A 16668-nucleotide genomic window follows, 5' to 3' on the forward strand; every position below is an offset into this window, starting at 1 on the left:
CTTCTTGTTGAACTGTACCCTTCACCATTATATAGTGACCTTCTTTGTCTTTTATTACTTTTCTTGATTTAAAAACTATGTTATCTGTAATCAGCACCGCCATGCCAGCTTTCTTTTGGCTTCCGTTTGCTTGAAATATCGTTCTCCACCCCTTTACCTTTAGTCTAATTGCATCCTTGCAGGTTAGATGTGTTTCCTGAAGGCAGCAGATACTTGGCTTGTGTTTTTTTTATCCATTCGGCCAGCATATGTCTCTTGAGTGGGGAGTTCAAGCCATTCACATTTATTGAGATAACTGATAGGTGGGGCAGAATTCTGTTCATTATGTTGGGTTGAACTTTGTTGCTTTGTTTTCTCTCTTGAGTCATTGTAGTGTCTGGGCTTTGATCTTTAGTTTTGAGTAGATTTACATTCGTGAGTGTTTATTGTGCTGATCCGTGGGTAACACTGTTTTGAGTACTTCTTGAAGGGCTGGTCTTGTTTTGGTGAATTCCCTCAGTCTTTGCTTATCTGAGAATGTCTTGATTTCTCCTTCATAAACGAAGCTTAGTTTTCCAGGGAATAAGATTCTAGGCTGGGCATTATTTTGTTTCAGAAGAGTGAGAATGTGGCCCCAGTCTCTCCTTGCTTGTAAAGTCTCAGTAGAGAAGTCTGGTGTTATTCGAATTGGCTTTCCCTTATATGTTACTTGCTTCTTTTCGTTTTATAGCTCTTAGAAGGGCCTCTTTAGTTGATATTTTGGTCAATCTGATTACTGCATGTCGTGACGTCTTCCTGTTTGCATTGAATCTCCCAGGGGTCCTCTGAGGTTCTTGAACTTGCATATCAAGATTTTTAGCAAGGCGTGGGAAATTTTCCTCTATTATATCTTCAAATAGCTTGTCCAACCCTTGAGTGTTGTCTTCTTCCCCTTCTGGTAACCCTATGACCCTCACATTAGGTTTCTTCACATAATCCCACATCTCTTGTAGGCTTTGCTCTTTTCTCTTGTTTCTCTGCTCTGTGACTGATTTATTTAATTGGAAGGTGTTATTTTCAATCTCTGAGATTCTTTCTTATGTTTGATCTACCCTGTTCTTGAGGCTTTCCACTGTGTTTTGTAGTTCCCTGAATTGATTCTTCATTTCCAGGAGTTCGGTTAAACTTTTCTTCATTGTATGGATTTCTTTAGTGAATTTTTGTTCCAGGTCTTGGAGGCTTTTTGTGGTTTCTTTGTGTTGGTTATTGAGTTGTTCTTGCAGGTCGTTGAGTTTTCTTATGATCCACATATGAAATTCCTCTTCTGTCATTTTGATTGCCTCATTTTGGTTGGTGTCCGTTTCTAGGGGGCTGGTGCTCCTCTTTGGGGGTGTGTTTTCCGTTTGGTTCTTCATATTTCCTGAGTACCTTCACTGATTTCTTCCCATGTTGATCAGTTGTTGTTTCTTTCCTTTAGGTTTTTGTTTGGGTATTCACATGCCTTGTTTAGTTTCTGAGCCATTAGGTGGTGTCTGTGGGTGAGATTCGACCACTCCCTGTATAATGAGTCAGTAGGTGCCGATAAAAGGCTGTGTAGGATGCTCTCCCTGTCAGTAGATGGTGCTTGCTTGGAGTAACAGGCTACGCTGTTGTTTTTGTGTCCTGTTATCAGTTCTTGTTCCTGTAGGGAGGCACTCTATTGCCTCAGGTGGTTGGTGGGGCTCTGGGACTTCCAGGTGTGTCCTTTTTTTCCCTCTCAGTGAGGGCTGGTCAGGGAGTGAATCTGGGCCGAGCTGGGTTGGGTAAGCCTGCCCTCAGGCACCACCACCAATGCCGTTAGCAGGGGTCAAAGTTCTGTTCTCTGCTTCCAGGCAAAGTTGACAGGGAGGGGCCGGAATGGCCCTGCTCAGTCAGAGAGTCTGCCTGTGGGGGTGGAGCTGTCTGAGACCTGCAGTGTGGAGCGGGCCTCGCTTCTTTCCACCCTCCCCCACTCCGCAGCTACTCCTGGGCCTCTGCCAGCAGGCCAGACCTCGTGCCACTGGGCCTCGCCTGGCTGTGCTGCCGGCAGGGAGGTTCCCTGCGCAGGAATGCCACCTGGGCTGGGCGCACGGCCTCCTGTTGGGAGGTGGGTTGCCCTCTAGGATGCTGATATGCCCCTGAAGGCACACACACCTCAGTAGGCTGTTCCCGTATATCCCTTCTTGCCCCTGGCAATGCGAGACCTGGGTGCACGGGATCTGGTCTGCAGGTCTGATCTCTGGCCCCAGAGTTCAAGCTATATCCCCACCAGGGAGAGGAGTGCCGGTCCCAATTCACCCACAGGGAGTCCAAGCTGGGTCTATCTCTCTCAGCCTCAGGGTCTGCCCCTTTCTCCTGGGATCACTGGGCCAGCAGCACCTGGGAGGGCTGGTGGGTGGGGAGCTCACAGTCTGAGTTCCCCTCAGTCAGCTGTAGGGCCCCAAAAGGGAAGGTCCCGTTGCCTGTAGGTGCCTCTGGCTGGTGGCTATATTGTCTCTCTGTGCAGCCGCGGGTAGGGTGGAGGTGGGGAGAATGAGGCAATATGGCACCTGCCTCGAGGCTCGGGTCTGTACACAGGGAGGTGCCCTGAGGGATTTGGGAGCCCGGTGCCGCGTCCGCTACTGGCTTACCGCTCACTGGCGGTGGCCATCTCTAGGCTGGTGCCCACAGGTCTCTCGACCTGCTGGGGAGCCCACACGCAATCTGAGATGCCGGGGAGGGGAAAGTTGAACCCCCACCTACCCTTCCCGCTGGTCTCCAGGCTGCTCAGGAGGTCTCTGCTTCCAGTTCTCCTCCGCAACCTCCTCCTGTGCAGTCTCCCGTGGTCTCAGGTACCCCTCTTTCTGACCCTCATCCGATGTATGCACGTCTTCCTGCTTCTTTCTTCCAATTTCTGCTAGAATCTGTCTTTTCTGCAGCGACACTCTGGCTGGCTGTGTTTCTCGTCCGCCATCTTGATTCCCTCCAAGACAGAAATGTTTACAGCTTTAAAACTACTTTATAAGACAAATAAAAATGTATTATATAGCAAGAAAGTGATTCCTGCAAGATAAGAAGTGAAATGTGATGATAGAAGGAATGCACCCCTGGGTGGCCCAGCGTGTCCTCATTTATGCCACTGGGGCCCAGGAGGAGTGTCACCATGCCTCCTGAAATTCCATGAAGTTCCAGTTTGGGCAGTAAATTGCATGGTCATCAAGAAGAGGTTAAAGACACGTGATCAAGAATACATTCCTGATTTTAGCAGTTATTTTAAAGGCTGAGTGCAGACAGGGACAGGCTCAGTGTCACCTGTGTGTTCTGCGTCGGGATCTGTAACAGCAGCGCCAGTGCGTCAAAATCAAAGGTTTCATCTAAGGCCAGAAGTGCACCATGAACGCCACTCTCTATGAGATTGTTTGCATATTCTTTAAGACTAATAGACAGGATCCAGCGAATCACTCGATCATTGCTCCAATGATCAGTTAACTTGACATCTCTGTCCTTTATTTTTTATTGTTGTAAAGAGGTAGAGTCTCACCATGTTGCTCAGGCTGGACTCAAACTCCTGGTCTCAAGCAATCCTCCTGCCTCAGCCTCCTGAGTAGCTGGGACTACAGGTGTATACCCTTGGGCTCAGCTGATGTCTTTTATATTTAAATGAATCATTTTCTGTTCTTTAATTTACCAGGATGATGATAAAAGCTTTAGGAGAGCACCTTCATGGAGAAAAAAATTTAGACCAAAGGACATTCGTGGCTTAGCTGCTGGGTCAGCAGAGACTCTCCCTGCAAACTTCCGCGTTACTTCTTCTATGTCTTCACCCTCTATGCAGCCAAAGAAGATGCAGATGGACGGTATGTGATGAGATGTGCTAATTGCCACTTTTTGGGAGCCTGAGCAGCTTCTTGTCTGGAACACGGATAATGACCTAGAATGGCACTTTACTACATTACAAGGCATTTGAGTATGACTGCATGCCCCGATATAAATGTTTTACAATTTAACTCTGTTTGTTTTTAAAAGTTTAACAATAATAATAGAATTTTTAAAAAGTTACTGTCTGGTTAAATCTTAGCATATTCTTACAACTAATACAGCTAAGTATTTGTCTGTGTTCTCAGTGTGAGAGTGACATCCACACTTGCACACGTGTGCGTGACAGGCCGTGCGGGACAGCTCTTTCATGAAATGGCAGTCGTAGTGTCAAACCGCATAATTCACTCTCGGGACTGCTCTCCACACTGTCAAAATTACTGAGTAAACTTTAAGTACACAATTTCCAACCTCTTTGAGCTCTGCTTTTCCTATGTTCCTTCCCTCCCTGCTGTTATTTTTTCACCTAACTCCCTTTGTATCCATTAGAGAAGGACAGAGGAAAAGGAGGTGATCCTGGGGGAAGTCACCAGGGAGACTGGATCAGCCCTTTGGAATACAAGTGTTAGTGCGTAGGAAGCTTGGGGTTTCCCTTTGATGGCCACTTTTTTTTTTTTTTTTGAGACAGTGTCCCACTCTGTTGCCTAGGCTAGAGTGCCATAGCATCATCATAGCTCACAGCAACCTCAAACTCCTGGGCTCAGGCGATCCTCCTGCCTCAGCCTCCCGAGTAGCTGGGACTACAGGCATGCGCCACTACCACCCGTGTAACTTTTTCTATGTTTTTGTAGAGACGGGGTCTTGCCGTTGCTCAGGCTGACAGCCACTTTGATTTGAAGATGCAGCTGGTTAAGAGTTGACCATGGTTTCCTGATGGCTCTCTTAGCTCTGACCTCGTACTCATCTGATGAAGGGCAGTGCACACAATTAAGAACCAGACTGCCTACACTGTGCCTCAGTTTCCCCCTCTGTGAAATGGTCATCACAGTAGTATCCTCCTCATAGGGTGGTTGTGATGATTAAATGAGTCCTTCGTAGAGCTGGGAGAGTTCTGAGCACTGAGTCAGTGTTGGCTGTCAGGGTGTTTTGGCAACCCCCGTGTTACATGTAGATAGTTTACACTCACTTCTGATGTGGACGGGTGGGCTCAGAAAGTAAGCAAGATCAAGAACTGTACTGATGGGATTTTTACAGTGTTTTCTGTTAGCTTCTCCCATAGTAGGTTTGCTCTCTCTCACATACATAAAAATGAAAAGTGCCTTTATATAAACCTTAGTTACGCTGGACACTTAGTGAGAATGGATTACAGGGCAACATTTTTAACTTTTAATAAAAAGCTGTACCAGAGTTTAGTAATATACTTGAGGGGGGAAATTAAAAATGTCTTTTAACTATTAACTTTTGAAAAATCAGCATTTCTCTTCCAAGGAGCATGCAGGTAATCCTTACAAATTTTAAGTGTAACTTGGCCTTCAGCTTACTCTGCCAGCCTCTTGGGTGGTCCAAGTGAGCACCGTCTTGATTTCCCTGTAGCTTCAATTTCAGTTTTTTTTATTGTAAGTCACATTTCCCCTGTTAAATGTTAACAGCAATATTAATTATGAGAGTTTAGATAGATTAAAAATAAACCTAGAAAAAACTATAGGGAATATATTGTACAGAAGATGGCTTTTTACTAAGGCACAAACCAGGCAAAATGGATTACTTTAATGGCTTTGTAAATAAGGGAATGTCAGGTAAAATCCAGCAGGTGCCCTGGGCTCTTGGAAGGATCTGTAAGGATTGTCCATTCACCAGCAGTCCCAGCTGTCTTACTGTTTCCTAGAACCATGGCGAGATGTTGGCAAGAAAGTATTCCTGGTGTGCCTGTGGGAAAGCAAACACACATAACTGGGAGCGGCAAATGTCTGCTGCAGAGTTTGAAAGTGAGTGGGAATCAGGCTCACCTGTGGCCAGGCAGTGTGTTTCTTGAACAGGAAACAGAAAATCAGTGGTCTCCGTTATTTCTGGTAGAAACTGAGACTGGGCTTCAGTTTTCTTCCATCAGCCATTGTCCTCACCCAACTACCCGCCAGGCCCCACCCCTGCAGCCGGGCCTCTCCACCTGCTCTGCCACCACCCTGCAACGTATGCAGCCCAGCTGCCTCCGCCCTCGCTGGGGCTGCGGAACACCGTACAGCACCACGCGGTCCCTTCCCTGGTGCCAAGCTCAGAGACACAGTCCTCAGGGCAGAAAGAAAAGCCCAGCTGGTCTGTGAACGTAGAGTTTAAGGAGAAATGAAACAAGTGCTAAGTAGTTGTCACTGGTGCAGACGTACATTTTGAAGTTGTTTTTATATCATTTGGTGCTCCGTTGCTATTTCAGAGTTATCTTCAGGTGACGCCCAGGGCCCCCTGGGAGTTGGGGAAGGCCACCACTGGGTGACACTTTGATTCTCTCTCTCTGGCTCTGTCCCACCCCTCTAGCAGACTCCCCTCAGACCCCTCAGTAGGCGCCGCTGTAGGTGTGAGGATGTGTGTCTGTGCTTGTGCCCTCATGTGACGTTTGAGACTAACTGCACGCTGTGTTTGCACGCCTCCTCTCGTGGTTGTCAAAACAGGCAATGTATCAGGAACGCAGAGGTTGGATTCTGCTACAGTCAGGACTTACTCCTGCTAAAGCCTCCTGTTGGTGAGTAGAGAGCAACTTAATCCCTGGAGATTGTTCAGAGGTGTAGCCCTTGGTGAGCACAGAGCCACGGTGTCAGACTGGGACTGTTGGCATTGGCCCATGAGAGCCAACTCCAGTTCATTGGGGAATTTTAGAACTATAGACATGCAAGCTCTCTGCACTCATTAAAATGATTTTGGTGTTACAATTGCTCATAAAAATGTTAGTGTGTCCTTGTTTTTTAAGGAAAAAATATATTTTCATATTTTCACTTTTCCCTTACACCTGAAAATGCCAGCTCATTTTAAGTGTCTGTTGATGTCATGGGTGGGAGCAGCAGAGCAGGACATGACAAAAGGGAGCATAACTCAGCTCTGACTGCCCAGTAGCCAAGAGCATGGGGGATAGCTCTGCCACCTTGACATTTTCACGTACACTGATAAAATTCCTAACCTTATGTTGTTACAAATACACATTCTTGAATGAAACAAGCTCCAAAGTTTTGTGGTTAATAACGTATTAAGTTTTATGAGGCTGTATAATTGCATGATACTTAATAACCTTTCAATTTGGAGAGAATGGTGTTTTTGTTTGTTTGTTTTTGTTTTATTAAAGATGGGGTCCCACTCTGTGGCCCAAGCTGGAGTACAGTGGCACAATCTTAGCTCACTGTAACCTCGAATTCCAGGTTCAAGTGATCCTCTTGCCTCAGCCTCCTGAGCAGCTGAAACTGCAGGTGCACACCACCAGGCCTGGCTTTTTTAAAAATTATTTTTCGTAGAGATGGGATCTCACTGTATTGCCCAGGCTGGTCTTGAACCCCTGGCCTCAAGTGATCCTCCTTGCCTCCACCTTTCAAAGTGCTGGGATTACAGGTGTGGGCCGCCATGGTGCCTAGCCTGGGAGATTGATTTTTAAAAACAAACTCCTGTGTTGCCATTATAGGCTCTAGTTGCTGAGAGCCCACCCTGTCCCTGTCGTGCTGCTTTGGGGCCTCAGCTTGGAAGGAAGCCTCTGCTCACCCCAGCAGGGAGCGGCTGGCCCTGTCCTCTTCTGTCACTGCTCTTGCAGTGGAGGTGTGTCTGCTCCACTTGGGTTTTTTTATTTGTTTGTTTGTTTGTTTTTGAGACAGAGTCTCACTCTGTTGCCTGGGCTAGAGACAGTGCCATGGTGTCAGCCTAGCTCACAGTAACCTCAAACTCCTAGGCTCAGGCGATCCTCCTGCCTCAGCCTCCTGAGTAGTTGGGACTACAGGTGCGCACCACCACACCCAGCTAATTTTTGGTTTCTGTTTTTAGTTTCCTGGCTAAGTTTTTCTATTTTTAGTAGAGACGGGGCCTCACTATTGCTCAGGCTTGTCCCTAACTTCTGACCTCAAGCGATCCTCCCACCTTGGCCTCTCATAGTGCTAGGATTACAGGCATGAGCCACCAAGCCTGGCCTCCACTTACTTAGTTTTAATGTCTCAGCTGGGAGATTTGGTTGGCTTTTTAACTGGTAACTTAGACATATGCCAAAATGAAGTCAATCAACAAATTCTTTCGTTGATATGCATAGTCCTTAATGTTCTCTCTAGTGATTCTCAAAGCAGCTAAAAGCATAGGTTGGGGAGTTGGTGTGGGTTGGTGCTCAGGCCCTAAGCACCTGAGGGGTATGTACGGGTCTTTCTCCATGTGGCTTGTATTAAGGGTGGCTTTTTGTTTGTTTTTATTTTCCAGTTTACCCACACTACTTCTACAGATGATTATGCAGCATTTTGAATCCGACAAAGACTACATTTTAGAATCCAGTGGAATCTTTAATCTGTTAATAATTGTTATATGGACCCTAAGATATTTTATTACAGAGTTTTTAATTAGTAAAATAATTCATGAATACCATAGAGAAAATATTTTAGAATTTAATGTTTCTTATATTTATGTAAACTTATGACTCTTCATTTATATAGTTACTTACTTTTTCATGTATATCCAGGCTATAAATATCCTTTCAAATCAAGTTCTTATACCTAATTTTAGTCTTTCAAAAGAATGTACTGTAATGCTTGTATGTATAAATGCTATGAATAAATATAGGGCTTTTGTAAATTGTGCATTTATTGTAATTATCATTGTTTAATTTTTTAATGATAAACCATGATAAAGGATTTTACTATGTTTATAAAAGTATCATGACACAAGCAATGTGCATTGTCCTTTACAAATGCAACCTAGCTCTGCAACAATCATTTGGAAATAAGCATACTTAATTTCAAGCAATTGTTGTATTTTAATGACTGACCCTAACTATACTTTTTCTAGCAAGAAATGCTTTTTTTTCTGCAGCGTGAACAGATTTTAAATAACTGGTATTAAATATCAGCCTCTAATAATTTGGACTGAAAGGATTATCAGAACACTATAAAATCTTAGCACTGGTTAACTCTTTCCTAGCCTAGTCTCTGGACTTGGGCAGCTTGTCTTCAGTGACTGACAGGAGCTGGGAACTGGAAAGAGTTTTCTCAGCGGGAAAGAAAGACAGGTAACCTGGGACTGGCCCCAACGCTGGGAGCCTCCTTCTCTGCTTCCCTCCCCAGCAAGGGGGCGCGGCGCCCTTACACCCACTCTTCGAGGACCAATCACCAAGCACTGTGGTCTCATCTCACAGACCTCGTGCGTATAACAGATGAAGGCAGGAGATCCTGAGAACTGTGTCGTGCAACTCTCATAAAGGCCTTATGTTTCTTATGTAAATCATCTTTTTTACATTTGTTTGTAAACATGTTTAAAGAATGAACCTAGTCGAACATTTTTTAGACTTTGATGATATAGCCATTTTGGATTGTATAAGTAGCAAATGTAACTTTTCCTTTTTAAGCGGCATATTAAAAAGCCAGCAAGCAATGTGTCAGGTCACGGTGCGTTATTTATTATGCAGCTGATACAGATAGAGACGGCATGTCTTTTTACATTTGGTTTCTGCTTCTAATTTACTTGTACAATTCATTGTTACTGTTCTGTTTTTCTATTAATCTTTTGTGAAATTCCTGATCATGTAACAAAGTATGTACAGTCTACTTTTGAACTATTTTTATCACAGTATTATTTATTGCTTTCTTTCAATAAAGTACTGAAGCATTTTCCACTGCCAATAAAAAACACTGAGACTAAGCTGTCATTATGTTGACAGTTGGCTGCAGCTGCTCTGTCTTATGTCGCTGAAGTGACCACATGGCAATTACATTCTGGAATCAGTCGATAGGATGAAGAAGCTGGAAGATGAAGTGTAGGTTCAGGGTGTCATCACACCTGGTGCTGGGCGGGTCCCTGAGACTGCGTCCCGTCCACACCCGAGGGGAACGCTGGAGATGGGTGGGTGGTCTCACCCAGGAAGGGAGTGTGTGGGCTCCCACGCACAGTCCTGGGGAGGGCTGGCCTGAGGCAGCCCTTGACTAGGCAGATGAGGCGCCGTGGAGGTGGCTTGTGTGCCAGCGCGCGTGCGTGTCCCTGCAACTAACTGTCTCTTAGCTGTGCTCCCTTCCTCCATGTTGACTATACTCCCCTGCCTGCTCTCCCTGCCCAGGCCTCGGGAATCAGGAAGCCAAACCAAGTCCTGCCTGGAGAACCAGGGCAGAGGGGAGGGGACTAGCTGCCTGACTGCTCATGCAGGACCCACCCTTGGAGGTGAGCATGAGTTCAGTCCCCCACCTCCATGCCATAGGGCTGGAATTGATTCCCCAGATGGGAAAGCCAGGCACTGGAGTGGCCAGGAGCCTTAGGACAAGAGAGCCATTCCCCTGATTTCCCATGGCAGAGGCAGTATTGTCACCAGGCCTGGGGCTGCACAGAGCCCAGCAGTCCAGTCCACCCCACCTTGGGGTATTTGGATGCCACTGCTGACGTGTTCGCTGGGGTTTTCACTTTCTGTTCTCTCTGCCCCTCCGTGGCTGAGGACTCCTGAATGACATGTTTATTTTGTGGATCAATGCATTCTAGCTGGTTTCTATCTCTGCAGAGCTCTGGGCATGTTGTGCTTTCCTATTTAAAACCTGCGCTTGCTTGCTGATCTTCCCTTTAATGTGGGGGCAGCCTTATTTCTGCATTTCCTGGTTGGTGGGGTTAAGTGTGAGATTTGAAATGTTAATGTAGTGCCTCCCAGCTTTTTCCACCTCATAGTTCTTTTTGGCTGAATAAAGCTAGGCAGGCCTTCAAGTATCTTAAAAGCTTCTGAAAAAACAAAATGAAACAAAAGTCATCATAAGTTGCAGTTGTTTGTTTTTTTCTCTCTTTATAGAGATAGGGTCTCACTCTGTAGCCCAGGCTGGAGTGCAGTGGCGTGATAATAGCTCACTGCAATGTCGAATTCCTGGGCTCAAGGGATCCTCCCACCACAGCCTCCCAAATAGCTGGGACTACACGCACATGCCACCACACCTGGCTGACTTTTTTGTTTTTCGTAGAGACAGGGTCTCATTATGTGGCCCAGGCTGGTCTTGAACTCCTGACTTCACGTGATCCTCCCACCTCAGCCTCCCAAAGTGCTGGGATTATATTAATAGGTGTGCATCACCTCGCCCGGCCCATAGACACATCTTTTGAGGGCCATCACTGACCCCACTATGCTCTTCAATATTTCTCTGAAGAAGAGGACCCACCCTGTCCTGGAGATAGATGAATGGGTCAAGCAGGTCACTGTCCCCAAGGCACCCACTGTCTGGTGGGAACAGACTGCTAAGATTGCAGGAAGGGCAATATGAGCAGCGAGGAGGGAGCTGTCAACAGCCTGGCCATGACACCCAGGGAATAAGGGCCTGTGCTTGGGTATGGGAGGAAGCAGGAGTGTTCCAGACCCATGTGAAGTGTCGTGATGGGGTGGGGCAAAGGAACCAAAGAGAAAGCAGGAGAGTTTTAAGTCACAAGGACAGCCTGGCAGTGCTAAATGCTCTGATGTTGTCTGATGTCTTTAAAGCTAAGCAGGTTCAGGACCGGCCAGTACTTGGATGGGAGACCACTTGGGAATACCAGGTGCTGTAGGCTTTTTAAAAAAAACAATAGAAAAAGAAAAGGAATGTAACCACTTGCCTCACCACAGGGCCGCCTGCCTTTTTCTTTCTGTGTGCCTTTAGATGCTGAAGCTTCCAAATTCCCCTTCAGAAAAACAACCACAGTTCTGTCTGTGGTTTTTGTTTTGCTGGGGCATCCTCAATGTGAGCTTAATAAACCTCCATTGATTGAGGTTTTTGCCTCAGTCACTTTTTGGGTCACTACTCCTAAGTAAACCGTACTCAGTGTGGTCTCCTGATCCATCCATTTTTGGCCCTATTGGCTTCTCTTTGTGGTTAATGAGAATTTTTTGTTTGTGTGTTCTTTTGAGATGAGGACTTATTATCAAAACTGCAAGAGAGTTTCGGCCTAGATCTAGTTGCTTGCCTCTCAAAGATCCAATTATTTGGGGGAGGGGGGGTGGAGATCCAATTATTAGACAACAAGGATTGCCAAGGAAGAAAGGAGTTTTAATGCGAGTGACGTCTGTAGGGAGAACAGGAGTAATAGTCCCAGACCCTCTTGCCCACCACCAGCAGAGAACATGGGCTTTTTAAGGAGGGGTCACATGCACTGGGTCAGGTCCTAGGGGGTGGTCATTCTTGGCATCAGGAATCTTGTTCAGGGGACTTCAGAATCTCAACTCATTTGTCTTGTAAAACTTCTGCCATTTCTGGCAAACCACGCAAAAAGTTCAGGTAGTTAAGGGAGGAGATTACAAAAAATACATAGAGGTCACTGAAATTTGTCCATAGAGCTGGATACAGCCTCAGTCTGTCGCCCCAGGCTGGAGTGCAATGGCATTATCAGAGCTTAGTGCAGCCTCAAACTCCTGGGCTCAAGCGATCCTCCCAAGTAGCTGGGACTGCAGGTGCGTGCTACCATACCTGGAACCTCCCTTTCTCTCTTTGTATCCCCTAGCAAAGGTAAGCCAAGGCTATTGTTGTGAACTCAACTAAAATCTTAGGCTCCCCTCAGCTAATTGAATGGACCCCTCTTGGCCAAGGGGACCCAAAAAAACCATAAAGCTGAGTTGCCGGACATGAGAAAAGAGATCACACGTGCTTAGTTATGTCCTGTCCCTTCTCGAGTTATTCTTTGCAACCGTAAGATACCAAATCATTAATAGGCCTAAGGCCGTGCAAGACAAAGCTTAAACCACACCTGTAAGCCATAAGTTTACTGGACCTGTCATTGGGGTTTTGGTAAATGTTGGGTGACTTGTCTCTGATTAAGTTGAAACATTCCAACCCATTAGACAAAGCTTCATTTCTTTAACCAATTACAAATCAAAGAATCATTAAACCCACCTATAACCTGTAAGCCCCTTCCCACCCTCTGCCTTGGAGACATCCCACCTTTTCAAGCCAAACCAGTGCATTCCCTCCACATAGTGACACGGGATCTTAAGTGTGATCTGTGTCTCCAGGAATGTGCAAAACCAATCTGTGACCCAGCTACTGTAGGCACATTTTTTCAGGACGTCTTGAAGCCATGTGCTCCAGGCCGGTCACACACATTAGGCTCAGAATAAAACTCTTTTCAATCATTTTACAGAGTTTGGTTAAATCTACATTCACCATTTCCTTTATTAAGACTATAAATATTATTTTTGAGCCAAGTGGGGTACTTTGATTACAACACAAAGGGCACATGGCAAGACCGTATCCCCAATGTTCACAGATGAGCTAATGTGGTGTCTGGGATCTGGTGTCAAATAATCTTGGGGGAGGGACAGCTCAATGTATGGATCAAACAATGGCTTAATGATTGTTGAAGGAGGGGTGATGGATTCATGAGGGTTTATTATATTATTCTAGTTTCACATTTATGCGAAATTTTCCATAATAAAAAAATTGAATATACTCCCATGCAAATGAGGAAAAAATGAAAAGGAAAAAAATTGCATAGTTATCTCAGGGAGACCCTGTGTGTGATAAACTCTCTCTCTGTCTTCTAGATGTCTGGAAATGATCACTTCTTGACCCTCACTTTGGAATGATGATTTTGCCCAATTTCAAACTTGGACTGCAATCCACAGTGGAAACATGTTACATCACAACCCAACATGTACACACTGTTTCATCATTTCTATATGACATTTTTTTTTTCGCATTTTGGTATCTGGAATCAGGGTGCATTCTTATAAGCAATGACATCTTAGACAAAACATCACATTTAAGATAGGCTGAAAATTCTTTGCTACTCTTCTCATTGAAAGGTGGAGTCTAATTCCACACCCTTTAAAGCTGGTTTGCCCTCACTGACTTGCTTGACCAAAAGAATGTAGCAGATACGATGCTTGGGGACCTCTGAAGCTAGGTCAGAAGAAGCCTGGCAGCTTCCACCTGGGCTTTGTGGAACTCTTGCTCTGAAAGAAACAAGCTACCCAGCAGTAAGTCCCACCACCCCCAAGACCACCATGCTGTAAGGAAGCCCAACCAGCCACAAGGAAAGACTGTGGAAAATGAGAGATGGCTGGTGGTTGTCCCCAGCTGTTCCTGCCATCCTATTCTAGATGCCAAACATGTAAGTGGAGAAGCCAATTTGGACATGCCAGCCCAGGCAGACATGATTGGTTCTGTCTGTTGGATCAGTCAGAACCAAGGTCCCATTGGAAGGAGAGATGAGCCACCCCCAATGTGGCCTGTCTGAATTTCTGGATCCATGAAATTGTGTGCATGACACAATTGTGGTTGTTTTCCACCACAGACTTTTGGGGTGGTATATTACAGCAATAGATAATTGGGACAATCTTATGGGTGTATGCACTTACGTTGTCTGCTGTTTTCTATTTTTTATGCTGTGTTCTCCCCCACCATATGCTATGTTCTTTTTTATCTGTTGCTGTGTTAAATTCCACCCCAAAACTTAGTGGTAAAAAAAAAAAAAACAAAAAAAAACATGTTTTATTGTTTCTCTTGATTCAGTGGTTTGGCGATCTGGGTGATTTTTCTCTGCTGCTCTGTCCTGGGATCTCGTGACTGCAGTCATCTGAGTGGAGCTGGAAGGTCCAACTTGGCCCCAGCCAAATGCCTGGCAGCTGGTACTGGCCACTGCCTGGGGTGCCTCAGCTTTCTTTCTAGTGGCTTCTTGTCTTCCAGTAGCTGGGCTGGGCCCCACAGCTTCACAGCCTTGGGGTCTAAGATGCAAGATCAGAAGCTGCAAGGTCTCTTAAGGGCTAGCCCCCACAACTCACACAGTTCATTTCTGTGCATTCTATAGAGCAAAGCAAGTCACAAGGCCAGCCCAGATTTAAGAAGATGGAGAAACAGACAGCATCTCTTGACAGGAACAAGAGCGATGTCACATGGCAAAGGGGGTGGACACAGGAAACAAGCTTGGTTGAGGTGAGGCTGCCATAACAAAGTACCATAGAATAGGGGGCTTAAACAACAACACGAAATATTTATTTTTTCACAGTTTTGGAGGCTAGAAGTCTGGATCAAAGTGTTGGCAGGTTGGTTTCTCCACCTGATTGCCACAGGTCACTCAAATGCAGCAGTCCAGGACCACACTCACACTCGCTGTCCCTCCTCAGTCTTGGTGCATCTCTACCCGAGCTCCCTACCCACCCTCCTTTTCCCAGTCCGAACATCTCCCCAGGTGCGAGGAGACATCCTATTGTCAGAAAAAATTTCAGACTTTCTAACGCGAAAAAAAATTTGGTTATTCACTAGAACGCCCGAGCCTCTGATGATCGAGTTATCATAGGGGACATAGGCCTTTGTTTTGGACTACACCATTTCATACCTCATAGGGGTAGAAGTTAACCTCCAGAAAACAGGGAGCAACATAAATGATCCTTGCCCATAGAAATGCAAACTAGCTGTGTGCAGTGAAATGCCAGGAGGGATGGACTAGTTTTTGCAAATCCATTTTAGCATTCCTTTGACTTCCCCTTTGAACCAGTTGTAGCACCTTATTGGTTTATTCCTTATTGAATTAAATAAGACCTTTGACATGTTTTCATTTGATGTATGTGTGAAAATATGATTTTACCTTTAAAAAAGTTATCTTTGACACCTGACATTTCCTTCCCCACCCCCCACCCCTTATCCACCCTCAAAGCTGACAAGATAACTTTCTAAAGGTGTCTTGTTTCTACCCACTTCTCTCTTACCTGTCATCACCAGTTTGCCTGAATTGGCTGCATTAGGCTCCCACCTGGCCCTCTTCCCAATCATTCTCCACACAGCAGCCAAAGTAATCTCCTTACCAGTCTTTTTTTTTTTTTTCATTCTGTCACCCCAGGTGACACTGCAGCCTCCAACTCCTGGGCTCAAGCTATTCTACAACCTTGGCCTCCCAAGCAGCTGGGACTACAGGCGCAGGCCACCACGCCTGGCTAATTTCTTCCTATTTTTAGTAGAGACGGGTCTCGCTCTTGCTCAGGCTGGTCTAGAACTCCTGAGCTCAAGTGATCCTCCTGCCTCGGCCTCCCAGAGTGCTGGGATGACAGGCGTGCGCCACCAGACAACCATTCAATCTTTTCGGTGTCTCTTTTCTGTTTAACTTCCTCCAAGGGCTTCCCATTTCTTTTAGAGTAAAGGCCAAGGTCCTTGCTGTGCTTGTTCAACTTCCACATGGCCTAGCCGTCCCTCACGTTTCCTTCAGGTCCTCTGTGGAAAGACCTTTCCTGCCTCAGGGCCTTGGCACCAGCCATTTCTCTGCTGGGAAAATTCTTCCCTTCTTATCCTGTTTACTCCGACTTGGCCCTGGATCTTGGCTAAAATGCGCATTGCCGAAGAGCCCTTTGAAGTCCCAGATGGGTTCAGGCCCTGCCTTCTCCCCAGCATACTTTCACGACACCTCTGGCTTCTGCAGAGCCCTCATCTCACCTCCGGCGTCTGCACCCAGGCGGTGGGGCGCGGAGTCACCCCGCGGGCCGGACGGGCCCCGAGGGCAAGCCCGGTCCGTCCCGCTCTCCACTCCCCGGACGCGGAGGGGCCTTTCCCGAGCGGACGGTGAGCGGCGACAAGAGGGACAGCCTGCGGGGCGGAGGGACGGGGTGAGGAAGCGGCTCGCGGCCCCGGCCCCCGCGAGGCGCACCCCCTCTCGCACCCCAGAGCCGCGCGCCCCGCGACGCCGCCGGGACCGCCGCACCTGAGCGCGGGGCGCAGCCGGGGCCGCGGGGCGGGGCTTCGCCGGACCCGGATGCGGCCC

At 46.5% G+C, this 16668-nt stretch overlaps 1 protein-coding gene across 8 annotated transcripts in view; it reads left to right on the top strand.

Moving 5' to 3' along the window:
- The window catches only part of PPFIA1 (PPFI scaffold protein A1), a 104697-nt gene extending 95334 nt beyond the window's left edge, over positions 1-9363 (top strand). For 6 of the 8 annotated variants that reach the window (XM_012757576.3, XM_012757582.3, XM_012757578.3 and 3 more), the window contains 3 exons: positions 3647-3812; positions 6432-6502; positions 8200-9363. In XM_012757576.3, coding sequence (XP_012613030.1) covers positions 3647-3812; positions 6432-6490 — 225 coding nt within the window. In that variant the 3' untranslated portion in view covers positions 6491-6502; positions 8200-9363. The remainder of the gene's footprint in view (positions 1-3646; positions 3813-6431; positions 6503-8199) is intronic. The other 2 variants (XM_012757579.3, XM_076001721.1) reach the window with 1 other exon arrangement.
- The last annotated feature ends 7305 nt before the right edge of the window (positions 9364-16668 follow it).

Source organism: Microcebus murinus, chromosome 4 (genome assembly GCF_040939455.1).
Source record: "Microcebus murinus isolate Inina chromosome 4, M.murinus_Inina_mat1.0, whole genome shotgun sequence".
NCBI classification, from domain to species: domain Eukaryota; kingdom Metazoa; phylum Chordata; class Mammalia; order Primates; family Cheirogaleidae; genus Microcebus; species Microcebus murinus.